The sequence below is a fragment of the Prionailurus bengalensis genome, chromosome D1 (assembly GCF_016509475.1).
Source record: "Prionailurus bengalensis isolate Pbe53 chromosome D1, Fcat_Pben_1.1_paternal_pri, whole genome shotgun sequence".
NCBI classification, from domain to species: Eukaryota; Metazoa; Chordata; class Mammalia; order Carnivora; family Felidae; genus Prionailurus; species Prionailurus bengalensis.
The window spans coordinates 37,517,888-37,532,003 of NC_057346.1; the positions used below are offsets into that span (position 1 = coordinate 37,517,888).

Below are 14,116 nucleotides of genomic sequence, written 5' to 3' on the forward strand. Positions count from 1 at the left end.
TTAAATCTATTACATAAAGATTGTTACATAACAGAGAATTTTAAGTAACGATTTGATATCTCACCCCTTCCTGAAACTCTTCTTATGTGGTCTCTTCTCTTTCCCCCCTTTTAAACTTGTTTCCTGTTCTTTTTCTTTCTCTCCCTAAACTGATGTTTCTCAAATCAAGGCCCTAACTACCTATGTCAGAATCACCTAGAAGTTTGTAGAAAATGAGTAGTTCCTGGCCTCCCTGCAGAACTACTGAATGAGACTCCTTGAGGGTGTTAAACACCCAGTATTTAACAAGTTAGGTGATTCTTAAGCAAATCAAAGATTGAGGGCCGCTAGTTAAAGGTACTTGTTGCAGGGCACGTGGGTGGCTCAATCAGTTGAGCATCCAAATTTGACTCAGGTCATGATCTCACGGTGGTAGTCTGTTAGTTCAAGCCCTGCATGGGGCTCACTGCTGTCAGCATGGGGCCAGCTTTGGATCCTCTGTTCCCCTCCTCTCTGCCCATCAGTCCCCCGCTCACACACTCTCTCTCTCTTACAAATAAATAAACCTTTAAAAAAAGAAAAAGTACGTGTTGTTCCACGTTCCATTCTCAGCCCCTGTAAGTTCTCTGACTTGGCAAACCTATTCCTTTCTTCATGTCTAACTGGTGTTTCTGACCAGAAGATCCCAACCTCCTCCTTTTATGTTCTGACCTCTTTCTCACACTCCATTCCCACAGTTCACATGTTTTAATCAGTAGGTCAATCTGGCACCTCAAAGGGGTTAATATAATAAGATCCAAACTCTCCAAACTTTTAGCAAAAAAGAATGGTGGAACCAGAATCTTTAGGTGGAGAGAACGGCCAGGCAATACTGTCTTCTCTCTGAATTTCACTTTTCCGTAGGAAGGCTTTCTTTTTTCTAACTAAAGCCGCACCCCCCCAACCTTTAAATCTCAGAAATAGCATACTATAATGATTAAAATCATGGATTTAAATATTTTCCAGCAGTAGAATTTGGAGGCAAGTTACTTTATTTCTCTAAGTTGCCTCTTCACTAAAATAGGAATTAAAACAACAAAGAGTTTTGATCGTGGATATTAAAAGATCAACACATTTTAAGCATTTAGTATTGGACCTAACAATTAGTAAGTGATCAATTAATGTCAACTATTATTAGTAATAAAAGCAAGAAGTTTTCCCTCCTTCATGCAGTATGGCTGGGATTGCAACTTTCCAAAAGAAATTTAATAAGGAGAAAAAATATATGAAGATAATATAAAAAGCATAAAAACAATCAAACTTTTAATGTACAGGTTTCTAATTCTATAATACTTTACTCCTATCTAATTGAACCTACCTGAATACTAGGTCAAGAGAATCCCTAAGTAGTCCAAAGGTTATTTCCAACCTCCCCACCCCCCACCCTGTTCTTTTCTTCATTCTTTCCGGAGAAGGTGATCCAGTCAGAGGTCTTGAGGGGGAAAAGGTTTCCTAGCCCTTTCTAGAAGGAAAACACACTTCTTCTTTATCTTTCCATAGTTTCCTACCATCACAAAAGTCAGGTCATCAGGATCCTCTCTCTCTTCATTGGGAATGGAACCAGAGTTCATAAGAAACCATTAGGTTAGTTAATTCTCCTCAATTGAACGCTATCGATTGTGAGATTTCTAAATCATCCTGACCCCTCTCTTAATCTTGCCCCACCCTGGGTCTTAGCTCTTCATCTTCATTGCTATCACTGGAATTTGGGACCTCATTACCTAACTTATTACAAGACACTAGTAACTAATTGCTATACTATTCTAGAATGGCTGTTTTACCATTTTTCTTAAAACACACGTCAGATCAGGTCAATCTCCTACCGTATAACCTTTAGCAGGGTCACATTGCCTGTCACATTATTGCTAAACTCCTTCAGCTAGCATTTCATACATTTTATTCTCTGACCACAAACTCTTTGATTCAGTCTTCTCTTTCTGTTCCCCTACAAAACCTCAAATTATAGTTAAATTCCATAAAACTTGTCTTCTCACTGTTGCATGGACTGTTGTCTGCTACAGAAAACTCTCCCCAGCAAATCTTTGCCTATCGAATCCTTTTTCCCAGGACAGCTCAAGTGATTCTCTTTCCCGATCACTTCAACTAACCATGGGTGCTCTTCTGAACCTTCCTAACAGTGTCTATATACTTTGTCATGGCACCAGTGCCATGTACTGGTGTTGTATTGTACACATAGTATTGGTGTACTCCCAGTGAACTCTGGTCTGTTTAGGATCAGGGAAAGAGATTATTTTTGTACCTAGACAGTCATGAGAAAGTATTCAATATATGTTATGTGTTCAAACAATTTTTGTTGAGTAAGTTATTGAAGTTGTTATACTTCTATAAATATGATAATAGAAAAATTATATTTTATAAGAACATTATGAGATCAATAATAATGTTCAGTTTGATCTCTTTCCGCTCTTTTATGAGTTAGAAATGCTTATTTGCAATTGTGTCCCTGTTTATAATGAGATTTTTGCTCATGATTATCATGAAATGAACATGTTCCTGTTTGTCTCTGTAGATTGAAAAGGCCTACCTTATCTTCTTTGCTTTGAGTAAAATAACTAGCTTTTTTATTGTATACACAGAAATATGGTCAACTTCAAGAATATCTAAATTTGGCGGATTACTTTCAAGATGAGAAGTTTGACTGAATTGTAACACATTTCCTTCAGAGAAGATTTTATAAATTCCTGTTAATGTGAAGATCATGAGTCTTGTTTCTCTGTATCATGTGACATTTTTATAAATTTTATGTGTATTTTCATGGCAAATATCTTGTTTAAAACATATGTTCATCTTAATTTCCATGAAATGGCACTCACAGTCGAATAAAAGTTTTATCTGCTGTACATAGAAAACATAAGCCTAGTAATTTTTAAGTAAGTGTATTTTAAAGTTACAAAACAATGCCTTTATAACAGATGATCATCAAGTGAATGAGCTGTTCATGTTCTGTCACCTTAGTAGACAAATACTGTATTTTAAAAATGAATTTAGATCAACACCTACGTGTATTTATTATTGAATCCCTGCCCAGATCTGTTGATTATCCTTTCCAGTATTAAATGATCTGTACTGATATATTGTTCACTGCTATCATTATCTACACCAGAGGGCCATGGAAGAAACCCAATGTTTCATTCAGTTCAATCCCCTCACCTCAGAAGCAGACTATAGTTTACCCATTCCAAGTAAAGGAACGCTTTTCTCCTTTTCTAAAGTCTCCTTTGGAAATAGATCTCAGGCCGCCAGAGTCTTTCAACCCTCACATTCAGGAATAATTTCATGGTGTGTTTTTTCATGCTTCATAATGTTCTTTATATTTTTTATTTGATTTTGTCTACATGCTAATGATTAAGATGTATTTTATTTATTTTTATCCATAACTTTTCCCATATATGTATTTATGTTAGGATCTGAAGATCTCAGAGAGACAAATTCAGCCAAAAATAGTTTAAAAGCATATTTTGGCATCTGCATTGCTTTGCACATTTAAATTTTCTCATAATATAATAAAGTAAAATGGTTTCATAGTGATCAAACGGACCCTGTCTATTCTGTATCTTTAATTCTTAAAAGTAGTGTCACAGTAGGATCTATGTTAATGTGGAGTTTTAGATACTTGTTTCTGACCTCCTCAAGTGTTGACTAAACCTGGCTTCATTTACTATGTGGCTCATGCATGGAGTTCAGGGTATGTGCATACACTAAAAAAACTACATCGTATTAAGTCCTTACATAGAGAGATTACTTAATATTTTCTGCAGTGAATTCTCTGAAAGTATCCCTATTGTTATTGTAAGCAAAACTAATAGAAAAAGCTCACGAAGTGCTGAGAATACTGATGCTGATGTTTCATGTGAGGACTGCATACCTTTTTGAAAAGGGTGAAATAGATATTTCAGTCACATATCTCAATTCTTACTTCTCTGGCATACGGAAATAATCCTTAACTAAAATGAGGCCACAGTTGAAAGCTGAAGATGCAGTGACAGTGCCCAGAAAGAAGCAAGGCAGAATTGGAGGAAAAGTAATAGTCAAGTTGGAAGGATCGTGAATGACTGGTAAGAAGGAAGGCCAAGGAAAATGAGAGAATTCTCTGTGAAGTGTCTCTAATGACCCTGGAAGCATCACTTCTCATATGTGACACTACAGACAAGTTTGAGACCGCTGAAGAGTGAGCGTTCCTTCCACCGGTAGAGTTTTAAAAATTAATTTATGTATCATTTTAAGTACCATTGTTTAACTTGTAAAAATTAAGGGTCATTGATTAGAGGGACTCAAGAGGGCAGCTGACCCCGTTCCTAGACAAGGCATCTTGTTGGCGGGAAGAGTTTTCCCTGTTGGAACAGCATTGTGACTGTCGATCAGGAAATGTAAGAAGTAACTTTGCTAATGTCTGAGGCTACTGCAAATGAGCATGCTTCTTCAGTGGGTGTCTGAAGAATACAAGAAGCTCTTAGGTCTCTGGTAACACTAAAAGAATGGCAGAGGGACAGGCTGTTAGGAAATGAGAACGAGCATGGATTATGGAGCCAAAAGCAAGTAGTCCATAAGAAAATGCTGAAAATGTTGAAAAAACTGAAATAACCTTTACAGGTGTTAGGACATAATTATGGTATCATCTCATCATAACCATCTATATCATCGATTTGACATAACACTAAAAAATAGTTTCTACACTTAAAATCCCACATGTCTGTGAACTTTTTAGATCTGGGCATTTATTACTGTAGCGTTAGGTGCTTTAGTGTTAGGCAGACATGGTTAGTTGAGATGATGAGGAAGACAGAAACGGACAAGTAAAGGAAAGTAACACTTGAGAGGAAAGGAAAGTAATACTTGAAAGAATTCCTATTTGCTACACAGAAGCGTTAGGCTTTTAAGAGAGAACAGTACCATAAATGGGGAAAAATAAATACTTTATTGGCAGTTTGATGTAGTTGACCGTGTTTTCTCACTTGTCTGCTCTTGTACTGAGATGAATAGTTGTATTCAATCCTCACTTCTCGAAAGGATTATAGGACTGGCTTGGACTCTAGCAAGGTGAGTAGAGTGTGACTGCAGCTCTGCTACGTTGAGGCACAAAGCCCAGTGGTTAAAAAAGCATAGGTTTGAAATCAGCCTTGAACTAGAGTCCTGCGCTGTGACCTCTAAATCACATAAACTGGAACGAGTAGTTTGATTTCTGTGATCCTCAGTTTCCTCATTTATACATGAGGTTAATAATACTTACCTTCCAAGTTTGTTTGTGGATTAAGGGAGATCTGTGTGAAGTGCTGTGCCTGAGACAGTGATTGTAAATAAACAGTGACTGATGTGAATGGAAATGGAGGATGTGCATGATAATGATTTCAGCTTGAAATTAAATGGCTGTGAAGGACAAATGTATACAAAAGACACTCCAAAAAAAGTGACTTACGCCACTGAATACAGTATGAAAATCTATTAAATTCTTGCTTGGCAAGTTTTTAATTTCTGTCCCTGTCCAGCATGGAAATCAAAGTTTATATCAGTAAGGAATAGCAGATTTGACTAAGGACTCTGTGTTACTTACTAATGAAAATCAATGCTACTGCATGACTGTCAAGTGAACCGTAAATTTTAAATTTAAATATTACATTTTCTCTTTTATCAAGTATCATTGCTGAATATAAAGTACCCATAGCAATAGAAGATAATGTCTAATGAATACAGCTTTTTAGAAATCAAATATAAAACGATCAAAACTCCTTCGATTTTTAATGACACCTCATGAGAGAGTGCTCCATCAAATTTGCACTCCTAACAAAAGTATATCTCTGCCTATCTCTTCACAAGTAATGAGGAACCTAGCCTTAGAAGGGACAGATAGAAGTATATTCCAATGAAAAGAAAAAAAAAGTTATATTCCATCAGAGTATACTTGTCCCCAGTTCCAACAAACATTCCAGAATTTGTGAAAATAAAATGGACTAAAGTAGGCCAGCCTGGTGGGAACTAAACTGTAAATAATCCATTCTTAAAAATGATTGCATTGATGTTACCTATTCATTTCTATCCATGGCTCAGTTTGGAGATGGATCATGTTCCTGAGATGTGAGAGTTGGTTTAGATTAATGAAGTCCCATTGCTCGAGACCTCAAATTCGAACGACTTCCAAGTTAGGACACACAGCATGTTTATGGTCCTGAGTAGCCCAATATTGTGCTCACTTGAATTTATTCGCCATAGCTGATAATGACAAGCAGAGTCCAATATACACTTTTGAGAACTTAAAGGCAGGATTACACGGAGATGAGGGGACAACGGTCTGTGTAAGAGATGTATTTGGTTCATGTTACTAAACTTCTTGAAACTCCACTGCTGCATATTGATTTTCCTCTTTGTATACGTAAACCAGACAGCCATGGAGATCTCAGATCTTGCAGTTGTCAGAGGTCACCTTGTATTTTCAAAGAAAACCTTTTATTATTTTTTTTTTCCCCCTAGAACTGGTATTGGTGATTTCATCATCCTAAAATATTTTATTTCTCCCTACTGGTTTACTTGTAATCACCCAGGTTGACTTACCCAGAGACACACAAAACAGGCAGGCAGGTAGACAAACACACGCCTGCCCCTGTGGAGCTAGCGGTGCGATTTCCTCTGCACCCCTCCCTCCTCCCTCTCCCAACCCGCACACACTCACATGTCTTCCTTATTATACTAATGAACATTTCCTAGGTACTCACCCAGCTCTCACTAGGGTGCTCAGTGGTGTCATTTACAACATATTGAAAAATGAAAACGATATCCTCAGGGGGGCGTAATGTAGGTCTGAAAGGGAAAATACATTCCCTGGCCGGGAATTTCTTAAACATTTAGAGCTGGTGAAGTAGTTGTGTGGAGGTTGGGGAATTTCCCCAGCCTTCCCCACTTAGCCAAGTCAGGCTGAGCTAAGTGAGCCCTACCGAGACGCGCGGGCTTTGGGATTTACCTCTTCAGCCACTGGGAGGCCCTCTGCGTTCCCCTTTCCCCGGTGCCTGGCTGCAATTACTCACTCGTGCAGTGGCACCAGCCTTCCACCAGGGAGCCGAGGATCAGCTCTCCCGCCCGCCCCCTCCCCCCCGCCCCCATCTGCAGCTTGCTGGCTCTCTCTTTCTCCCTCTCTGTCTCACTCTCTCTCTTTCTCTCCCTCTCCTATCGGAGCACAATGAAAGCCTGTGTATCGCCGTGACTCCGGGCAGTGGAGCCAGTGTCAGCAAAGCGGCTAACAACAGACGGGAAAGAGAAAGGAAAATACAAGCTACTTTTTTTTTTTTTTTTCCATCTATAAAGCGGAGCAATACAAGAGATAGAACCACATTGCTTATTGCGAGTCCAGACCCTCAGATCCACTGGCCGGGGATGGAATGTACAAAAGTGGACAGAAAAGTGGCTGGACATGACTCGGTGCAATTTGCTGGAAGTTTGTAAGTTTGACCATCGTTTGTAAATTACTCTCGGAAGAGTTTGTCTCTCTTGATACTGTGTTAGAATAGAGCCGGGGGTGAGGAAGCGTAAGCGGGAAAGAAAAAAATGTGTTGAAGGATCTCTCTCAGTGGCTAGCGACTTCAGACTGCTTTCATTTAAGGCTAGGAAACCTTAGAGGGAATGAGGATTTTACCGGTGATTGGATTAGCCGAAGAAAAAAACATGGTCCAAAAGTCCAACTACTGACATTGTTAACAATTGAAAAGAGATCTCCCTCTTTGGGGAGAAGACAACATCCTACAGTACCCCAAAGAGGAGAAAACACCGGAGCAAAGGGAAAGGGAGGAAAAATTAAAAGCCAAAAGACAGTCTGTCTTGATTTTGTGTACATTCTGTACATTGACTTTGAAAATTTTCTGAAACAGCACTTTTTTTTCCAACCCGAGGAAAAGTAAAGGCTGCAGGTTACATAGACGTGGTAGAGATGTGTTTCTCTGCAGAAACATCCCCATAAAAATTTTTGTGAAACAACTAGGTGAGGGGGAGTCCAGCTCTCTATTAATACCTCTCTCAATTCCCTTTGCTGCCTGTCTCTGTCTCTGGCTTGACAATCCCTGAATTCTTGCTCTAACCCCCAGATTGTGTGTTTACAAAGTGCCTAGTGGCTCTTGTCAGCGTGGTGGTGGGGGGGAACCCCCCCACCAACTCGGTCCAACTTCTCAAGAGCTGTCAAGTGCAATTAGAGTAAGTTGATAAGGGTTTGTTTCCAGCTAAGCCCCTGCGATTGGTTTCTGTTCTGTCTCCTCACCCTCTTTTTACTAACTCCCCTCCCCCACACCTCCACTGCTCCCCCCCCAACCTCTGAAGACCTCTATTCATGTGGCCCTGAACACTGAGCTCACATTGTCAAAAACAGATTTGCCTGCAGTAGCCAGCACTAGCCTCCTTCCACCTCACCATCCCAGAGGCAGCATTGTGTCCAGTAACATGGGGGACACAGCGCCCCCACAGGCCCCCACAGGAGGGCTAGGGGGGGCCCCTGGGGCGGGGCTCCTTGGAGGGGGCTCAGTCACCCCGAGAGTGCACAGTGCTATCGTGGAGCGCCTCCGGGCTCGGATCGCCGTCTGCCGCCAGCACCACCTGAGCTGTGAAGGACGCTATGAACGTGGTAGGGCTGAGAGCTCAGACCGGGAAAGAGAGAGCACCTTGCAGCTCCTGAGCCTGGTACAGCATGGCCAGGGGGCAAGGAAGGCTGGCAAACATGCCAAGGCCACTGCCACGGCTGCCACCACGGCGGCCCCTCCACCGCCCCCTGCTGCCCCTCCTACAGCCTCTCAAGCGGCGGCGACAGCGGCCCCACCGCCCCCACCAGACTATCACCATCACCACCAGCAGCACCTGCTCAACAGTAGCAATAATGGTGGCGGTGGTGGGATCGACGGGGAGCAGCAGTCACAGGCTCCAGCCCCTGGGGACCAGAGGAACTCAGCCCTCATTGCGGTAAGGCAACTGGTTTTCTCGTGATTCTGGCTGTGGTGTGGTGGCCTTTTGTGAGGGTAGAGCGCGCCTTGGCCTGCTGTGGAGTGGACAGCAGTGAAAAGGGCCGAGGCGTTACCTGACTGCCTCCAAGGCCTTTGGGTATGCAGTTCGTAGTCTTACGCATCAAGTTCTGCTGGCGCTCATTCATGGGTCTTCCTGCACTTGCAGGGTATTTCTAAAGCGGTTAAAATCCTGGGTTTCCCACAGGCTCTCTGGAGTCCAGAGGTGGCTCCAATGCTGGCAAGACCTGAGTGGGCCACTGAGGGAGGCCCCGTCTCACAGACCCTCCTGCTTGGCCAGCCAGCTCTGATTAGGCCCAACCGGCCATTCTTCAGCCTGATGTTCATCAAAGCGTTTTCCTTCTTTTCCGATTTCCCCTTCCCTCTTTGAGGTGGCCCCTTCTTGGGTTAAGAGAACATGAGCGGTGATCTAGTCCAACACAGAGAGGTTGTGTGAAGCGTCCCCTCAGTCAAAAGTCAAACTTGGGGGAAACATCCCGAAGACTAGTGAGGCTTCTTCCCTGATTTCCTACAGACTCCCCACTGCCCGCAGCCACACTCCGATCAGGTAGTGCCAGCTGGCGGCATTCATCAAAGGGGGCAGCACGAAGGGGCTATTTACATGCTGTCATCCCGGGAAGTGCCTTGTCTTCAGCTGCTCCTGGTGACAGCACCTCAAACCTGAAAGTTCTGATTAAGTTTCTGGCTGGAAGTTCTTCCTCAGAGGCACAGACACACCCCATCCCAGAGGGAGTATCCCTTGAATCATTGGCCCTTGGTGCCCGTCCTGGTCAGGTGACTGCCTGCCGTGTGCCGGCTTCCCCTGTAGCTGCTGGGCCAGTGGCCTCTGGGTAGAAGGTGGAGCCCTGCCCTGCCCTGCAGCCCTGCAGGCTTCCTCCATTTCTGAGGTCTGTGGGGCCCTTGAAGTTCAGTGTCCGCTCCCAGCGCAGCTCCGGTTTGCCCAGGCCAGCCCTGATGAAAGTCAGCAACAGGAAATGGCCATGCAAGCCTAAAAGTACTCAGAAAGCCCAAAGGAGAGGCCACCGCGTTGAACTCCTTTTCCAGAGGAACTGAGAAAGAAGCTTGAGAGACAGGACATCCTCCAGCCAGGCCTCTAGGATGCTTCTTCGTGGCTCCCCCTTATCCCTGGCCTGGGTCTGTGGTGATGAAGTTTCCAGAAATTCTGGGAGCTAGGATAGTGGTCTTCTCCCCACCACACACACACACACACACACACACACACACACACGGTTTGCTTGGGATGCCTTGAACTGCCGCTTCTCGGCACCAATTCCAGACAAGCAGGAGCTGCTAATACTTACACTGCCCGGTGTGAGCCACTTCATCCTTGAATTCGGTTAACCCGTGGGGTTGTATTAGAGCTTCAAGGCCTAATTCCTTTTCCCTACCACCTGTTCAATGCCCAGCTCTCCCTGGCATTCCCTAAGAGAGCAGTGGGAGTTTGTTTTGTGAAAGAGACGTGCTGAGGTGAATGGGGGTGGGGGTGGGGGAGAATCACTCGAATGGAGAGAAGAATGAGGTTTGTATGTATGTGTGTGTCACTGGCATCTGCAGCCAAAAGTATCTAAATGCCTCGATTGTCCCCAGTAAATTTATAATCTGTCTGCAAGTCTCCCAATAATACCGCTTTGTGTGCTTCACAGTCTCCTGGTAAGTGTTTCTGGGGATGATACAGGGAATGAGGCGCCCAGCCTTTTTCAGTGGGGAAGACCCATCTCTGTCCTGGATGCCAAGACTGGCTGTGGCGCTCACATCCCAGCCTCTGCAAGGAAGGTGGCGTGTCTGCTTCTGGCCATGTTCTTTTGATTTTTGTTGCCTTTTGTGGGGGGGGGGGGGGTTGGGGACGCACTTTGGGATGCGAAGTGAAACCAAGTTCAGTGGTTATTGCAACCTCATCGTAGCAATATCCATGCTGGCGGGGTGGTGAGGGGAACGGTGTCCTGCCTTTCCCGACTGGAGGTTTACCGCTGCAGAAGCCAAAGGTGGCTGTTGTACCACTCCTGTTCTAAGAGAGAGTCTGATTTCCGCCTCGTAACCACCAGCCATGTCCTAAAACATGGCCTTGGAGGAGGCCCCCCTCTGGGCACGGTGATGATGCAAGGGTGCCACATGAGTTAGGAATAAAAAGACCAGTTTATTTCTAACAGTTGCTTTTTCACTGAAAATGGGTGGCATAGCCAAGGTTGATCCACCACCCCCCCCCCCCCCCCATTTGGTTATTGGAAATTCCCTTCTCCACTTTAGCTTCTAAATTTGGAGTTTTGTTACTCAGCATGGTGCTCCAAGATGGTGATGCAAGTTGTGTACTGACCTGATAACATTGTGTTGAGAAGGGAGGCCTGGGTATTTGGGAGTGATTCATCTACAGGTCCCACTTCACACGGGCTCCTCTTATTTTCAGAAACACTTAATTTAAGGGAAATTTTGCACAGAATGAGTGTGAAGATTCTTTCTTAATTTTATTGCTGTGGCCGTAACCGGATTTATTTCTGTCTGGGTGTGCTGGATGTATCACTTTCATAGTTCATTTGTATGTCATAAGTGGCCATAAAGGTCCTTTGGAGGAAGAGAGAGAATATTGATGATCTGAAACCACATGTGCACTGCGTCCTCAGCTGAAATCTCTGTATGCTGCATGCCTGCTTCCCTGTAGTCAGTTATATCTGAGTGGGTAAATGGAGGACTTGTGGTCCATGGGGTAGCGTTGACTGGAAGGTTGTTATACTGCGAGAAATATATAATGTCTGAGTTTTCTCAAGAGCTTGAGTTTCAAGAACAATGCAAGACTAACCTCCAAGCTGGTTCTAATTCTATCCACATCGAGAGCCTAATTCTGCAGCCCTTACTCAGCCAATGTCTTCATTTAGCGCAAGTACAAGTTCAGGGGAAGCCCCATTGCTGCAGAGACTGCAGGAACAGGGCCTTTCGGAGGGCCTGGATTATAGGGCTTTGAGCAGATCTGCATTTCTAACCACTTGGAGCAGGCTGCAGGCACTAAATCATCTTCTGGTGAAGTATGTTTGAATCTTTGAATGAACTGTGAAACTGAATAATTGTTGGTCCATGGAACAGTAAGGTTTAGAGCTTCTGCGGTTCATTATTAATCTTTCCCTTTTGCCTGAGACAGGCTCTTTTTTCTGTTGTATAGACTGTGTTGCTAGGATGAATAGATAAGTGGTTCCAAGTCATCTTTGGCTTTAGAGATTATCTTTTCTCTAATGTAGTGTAGAGGAAAGAAAGCAGATCAGACAAGGAGTCTGCGTCCTCGGTTCTGTGCCTGCTTGATCACCAACCAGCTGGGTGACCTAGGACAAGTTAGTTAGCAGTCATCTGTAAAACAGAAAGAACAATATTGCTGCCCTAGCTTGTTGAGAGAACCAGATGAGTGTGTGTTTCTGAATAGGCTTTGGAAAGAAAAAATAAAGCACTGCGGAAATGCAAGGCGTTATTACTAGTATTACTAATAATAAACCACTAAGCAACGAATCATAATACCAGTTTTTCCAGGGATTAAAAGTATACTTAAGCTTTCAGTTGTCTGTTTTAAATGGTGAAATAGCTTTTATTGTAAATAGAGGGATTGGTATTTCAAATTTAGTGCTGCCAAGATAAAACTGAGTTATCAGTGTATTTAAGTGCTTCTGAAGGTCCCCAGGAAATCCCAGTTAAAATGTGCATTGTTGTGAAAGTGATTAGGGTCTTTGGGTGCATGTCCTTTACAGGCCCCTGCATGGACCAGAGCAGCTTTGGAAAGGTGTGCCCACCAGAGCATCTAAGGAGCATTAGAAAAGTCGTTTGCACAAATGGCATGGGAAAGTTAAATATTTTGTCAACAGTAGTCTAAAATGTTAATTGTTAGCTTAAGAAAGTCAAACAGGTTAAATCATTGCCAGAGTTCCCTGGTTATTTTTAACTGATGATACTCAAGTTTCTAATTGACAATTCACAATCTGAGAGCTGTAAGTGGGGGACTGAGAACAGGAACAGTTCATTGGCCAGATCTGGGTGTCTGTAGCTGTCTCCATGATAAATAACCTCCCCAGCACAGTGATAGGAGTGTGTACATTATTTATATATGCAGCCATCATTTCCTGAAGAACTGACTCTATTTTTGTTCTGTTTTCCAGAACAAAGTAATAAAGGGAGAGTTCTTATCTATCCAGGACCTTCCTACTACTTCTTTCAAGTAAATATAATTATCAGATCTCACAAAGCAAACGAGTTCAAGTGGAGAGAGAAGTTGGTGCAATCCTTTATCAAAAATGGACAGAAAGCTTGCTTTGACAGCAAGGGCTGTTATTATGTCAACTACGATGCCTCGCTTGTTTGGGTCAGTGTTTGTTTCCAGAAGGCATGTGTGTTCTTTGTTAGGTGGTGTTTTCTAAACCTTCAAGTTCTGCACCTTACAGTTTAATACTGTGTGGCTCCCCTCTGCCTGTAAACCTTTTGTGAGTACAAACATGGGTTTTCCGATATTCCAAGACACGATAATTAAGTACGACTAAAAGAGTGGCTGTGATTAGCTGTTCTTGATTTTAATTGTTGTTGCTGTGTGTTTGTTTTTAGTATTTAATCTCAAAAAGCCTGGACAGAAATTTTAAACAATCCTCAGTGCTGCCACGCATGCAACTAAGCCATTTTGAATGGATTCCACGACTTCCTTGTTCTTTAATCCTGTCCCTTATGTATGTTCATAGGCTGGATCGTGTTTAGTGAAAACAATTCCAAATTCTTTCTTCTGCATTTTCATGCTAATTTCCCTCACACCCTCACAGGCTCTGTGGGAGAATAGACAGAAATGCAGCTAAAGACATAGACCCCTGCTCGCTCACCAGTCTAGTGGGCAAATGAAGACCACGTCAATAAAGTAACAGTAAAAGCACCAGCTAGGTAGAATGGACCAAAACTGGTGTAGAAAATCAGAAGAAAAGAGGAATAAATATTTATTGAGTCCTAGAATGTACCAGGCACGTTTATTTTATATTTTATGTAACGCCTTCAAAAAAAAAAAAAAAATACCCAGTGAGCAAGCAACATTGGCCCCACTTCACAAATAAGGAAACTGAGGCTTAGAAAAACAGTAAAAGGAAGAA

General features: G+C 42.9%; 2 protein-coding genes across 6 annotated transcripts in view; both read left to right on the forward strand.

The window, feature by feature from the left end:
- Nucleotides 1-3,567, forward strand: part of CCDC82 (coiled-coil domain containing 82) — a 34,960-nt gene extending 31,393 nt beyond the window's left edge. For 3 of the 4 annotated variants that reach the window (XM_043579881.1, XM_043579879.1, XM_043579882.1), the window contains exon 8: nucleotides 1,519-3,567. In XM_043579881.1, the coding sequence (XP_043435816.1) occupies nucleotides 1,519-1,602 (84 nt within the window). In that variant the 3' untranslated portion in view covers nucleotides 1,603-3,567. The remainder of the gene's footprint in view (nucleotides 1-1,518) is intronic. The other variant, XM_043579883.1, reaches the window with a different exon arrangement.
- A 3,535-nt stretch (nucleotides 3,568-7,102) lies between these two features.
- MAML2 (mastermind like transcriptional coactivator 2) overlaps nucleotides 7,103-14,116 on the forward strand; it is a 347,482-nt gene continuing 340,468 nt past the window's right edge. The window contains exon 1 of one of the 2 annotated variants that reach the window (XM_043579888.1): nucleotides 7,103-8,964. In XM_043579888.1, coding sequence (XP_043435823.1) covers nucleotides 8,452-8,964 — 513 coding nt within the window. In that variant the 5' untranslated portion in view covers nucleotides 7,103-8,451. The remainder of the gene's footprint in view (nucleotides 8,965-14,116) is intronic. The other variant, XM_043579889.1, reaches the window with a different exon arrangement.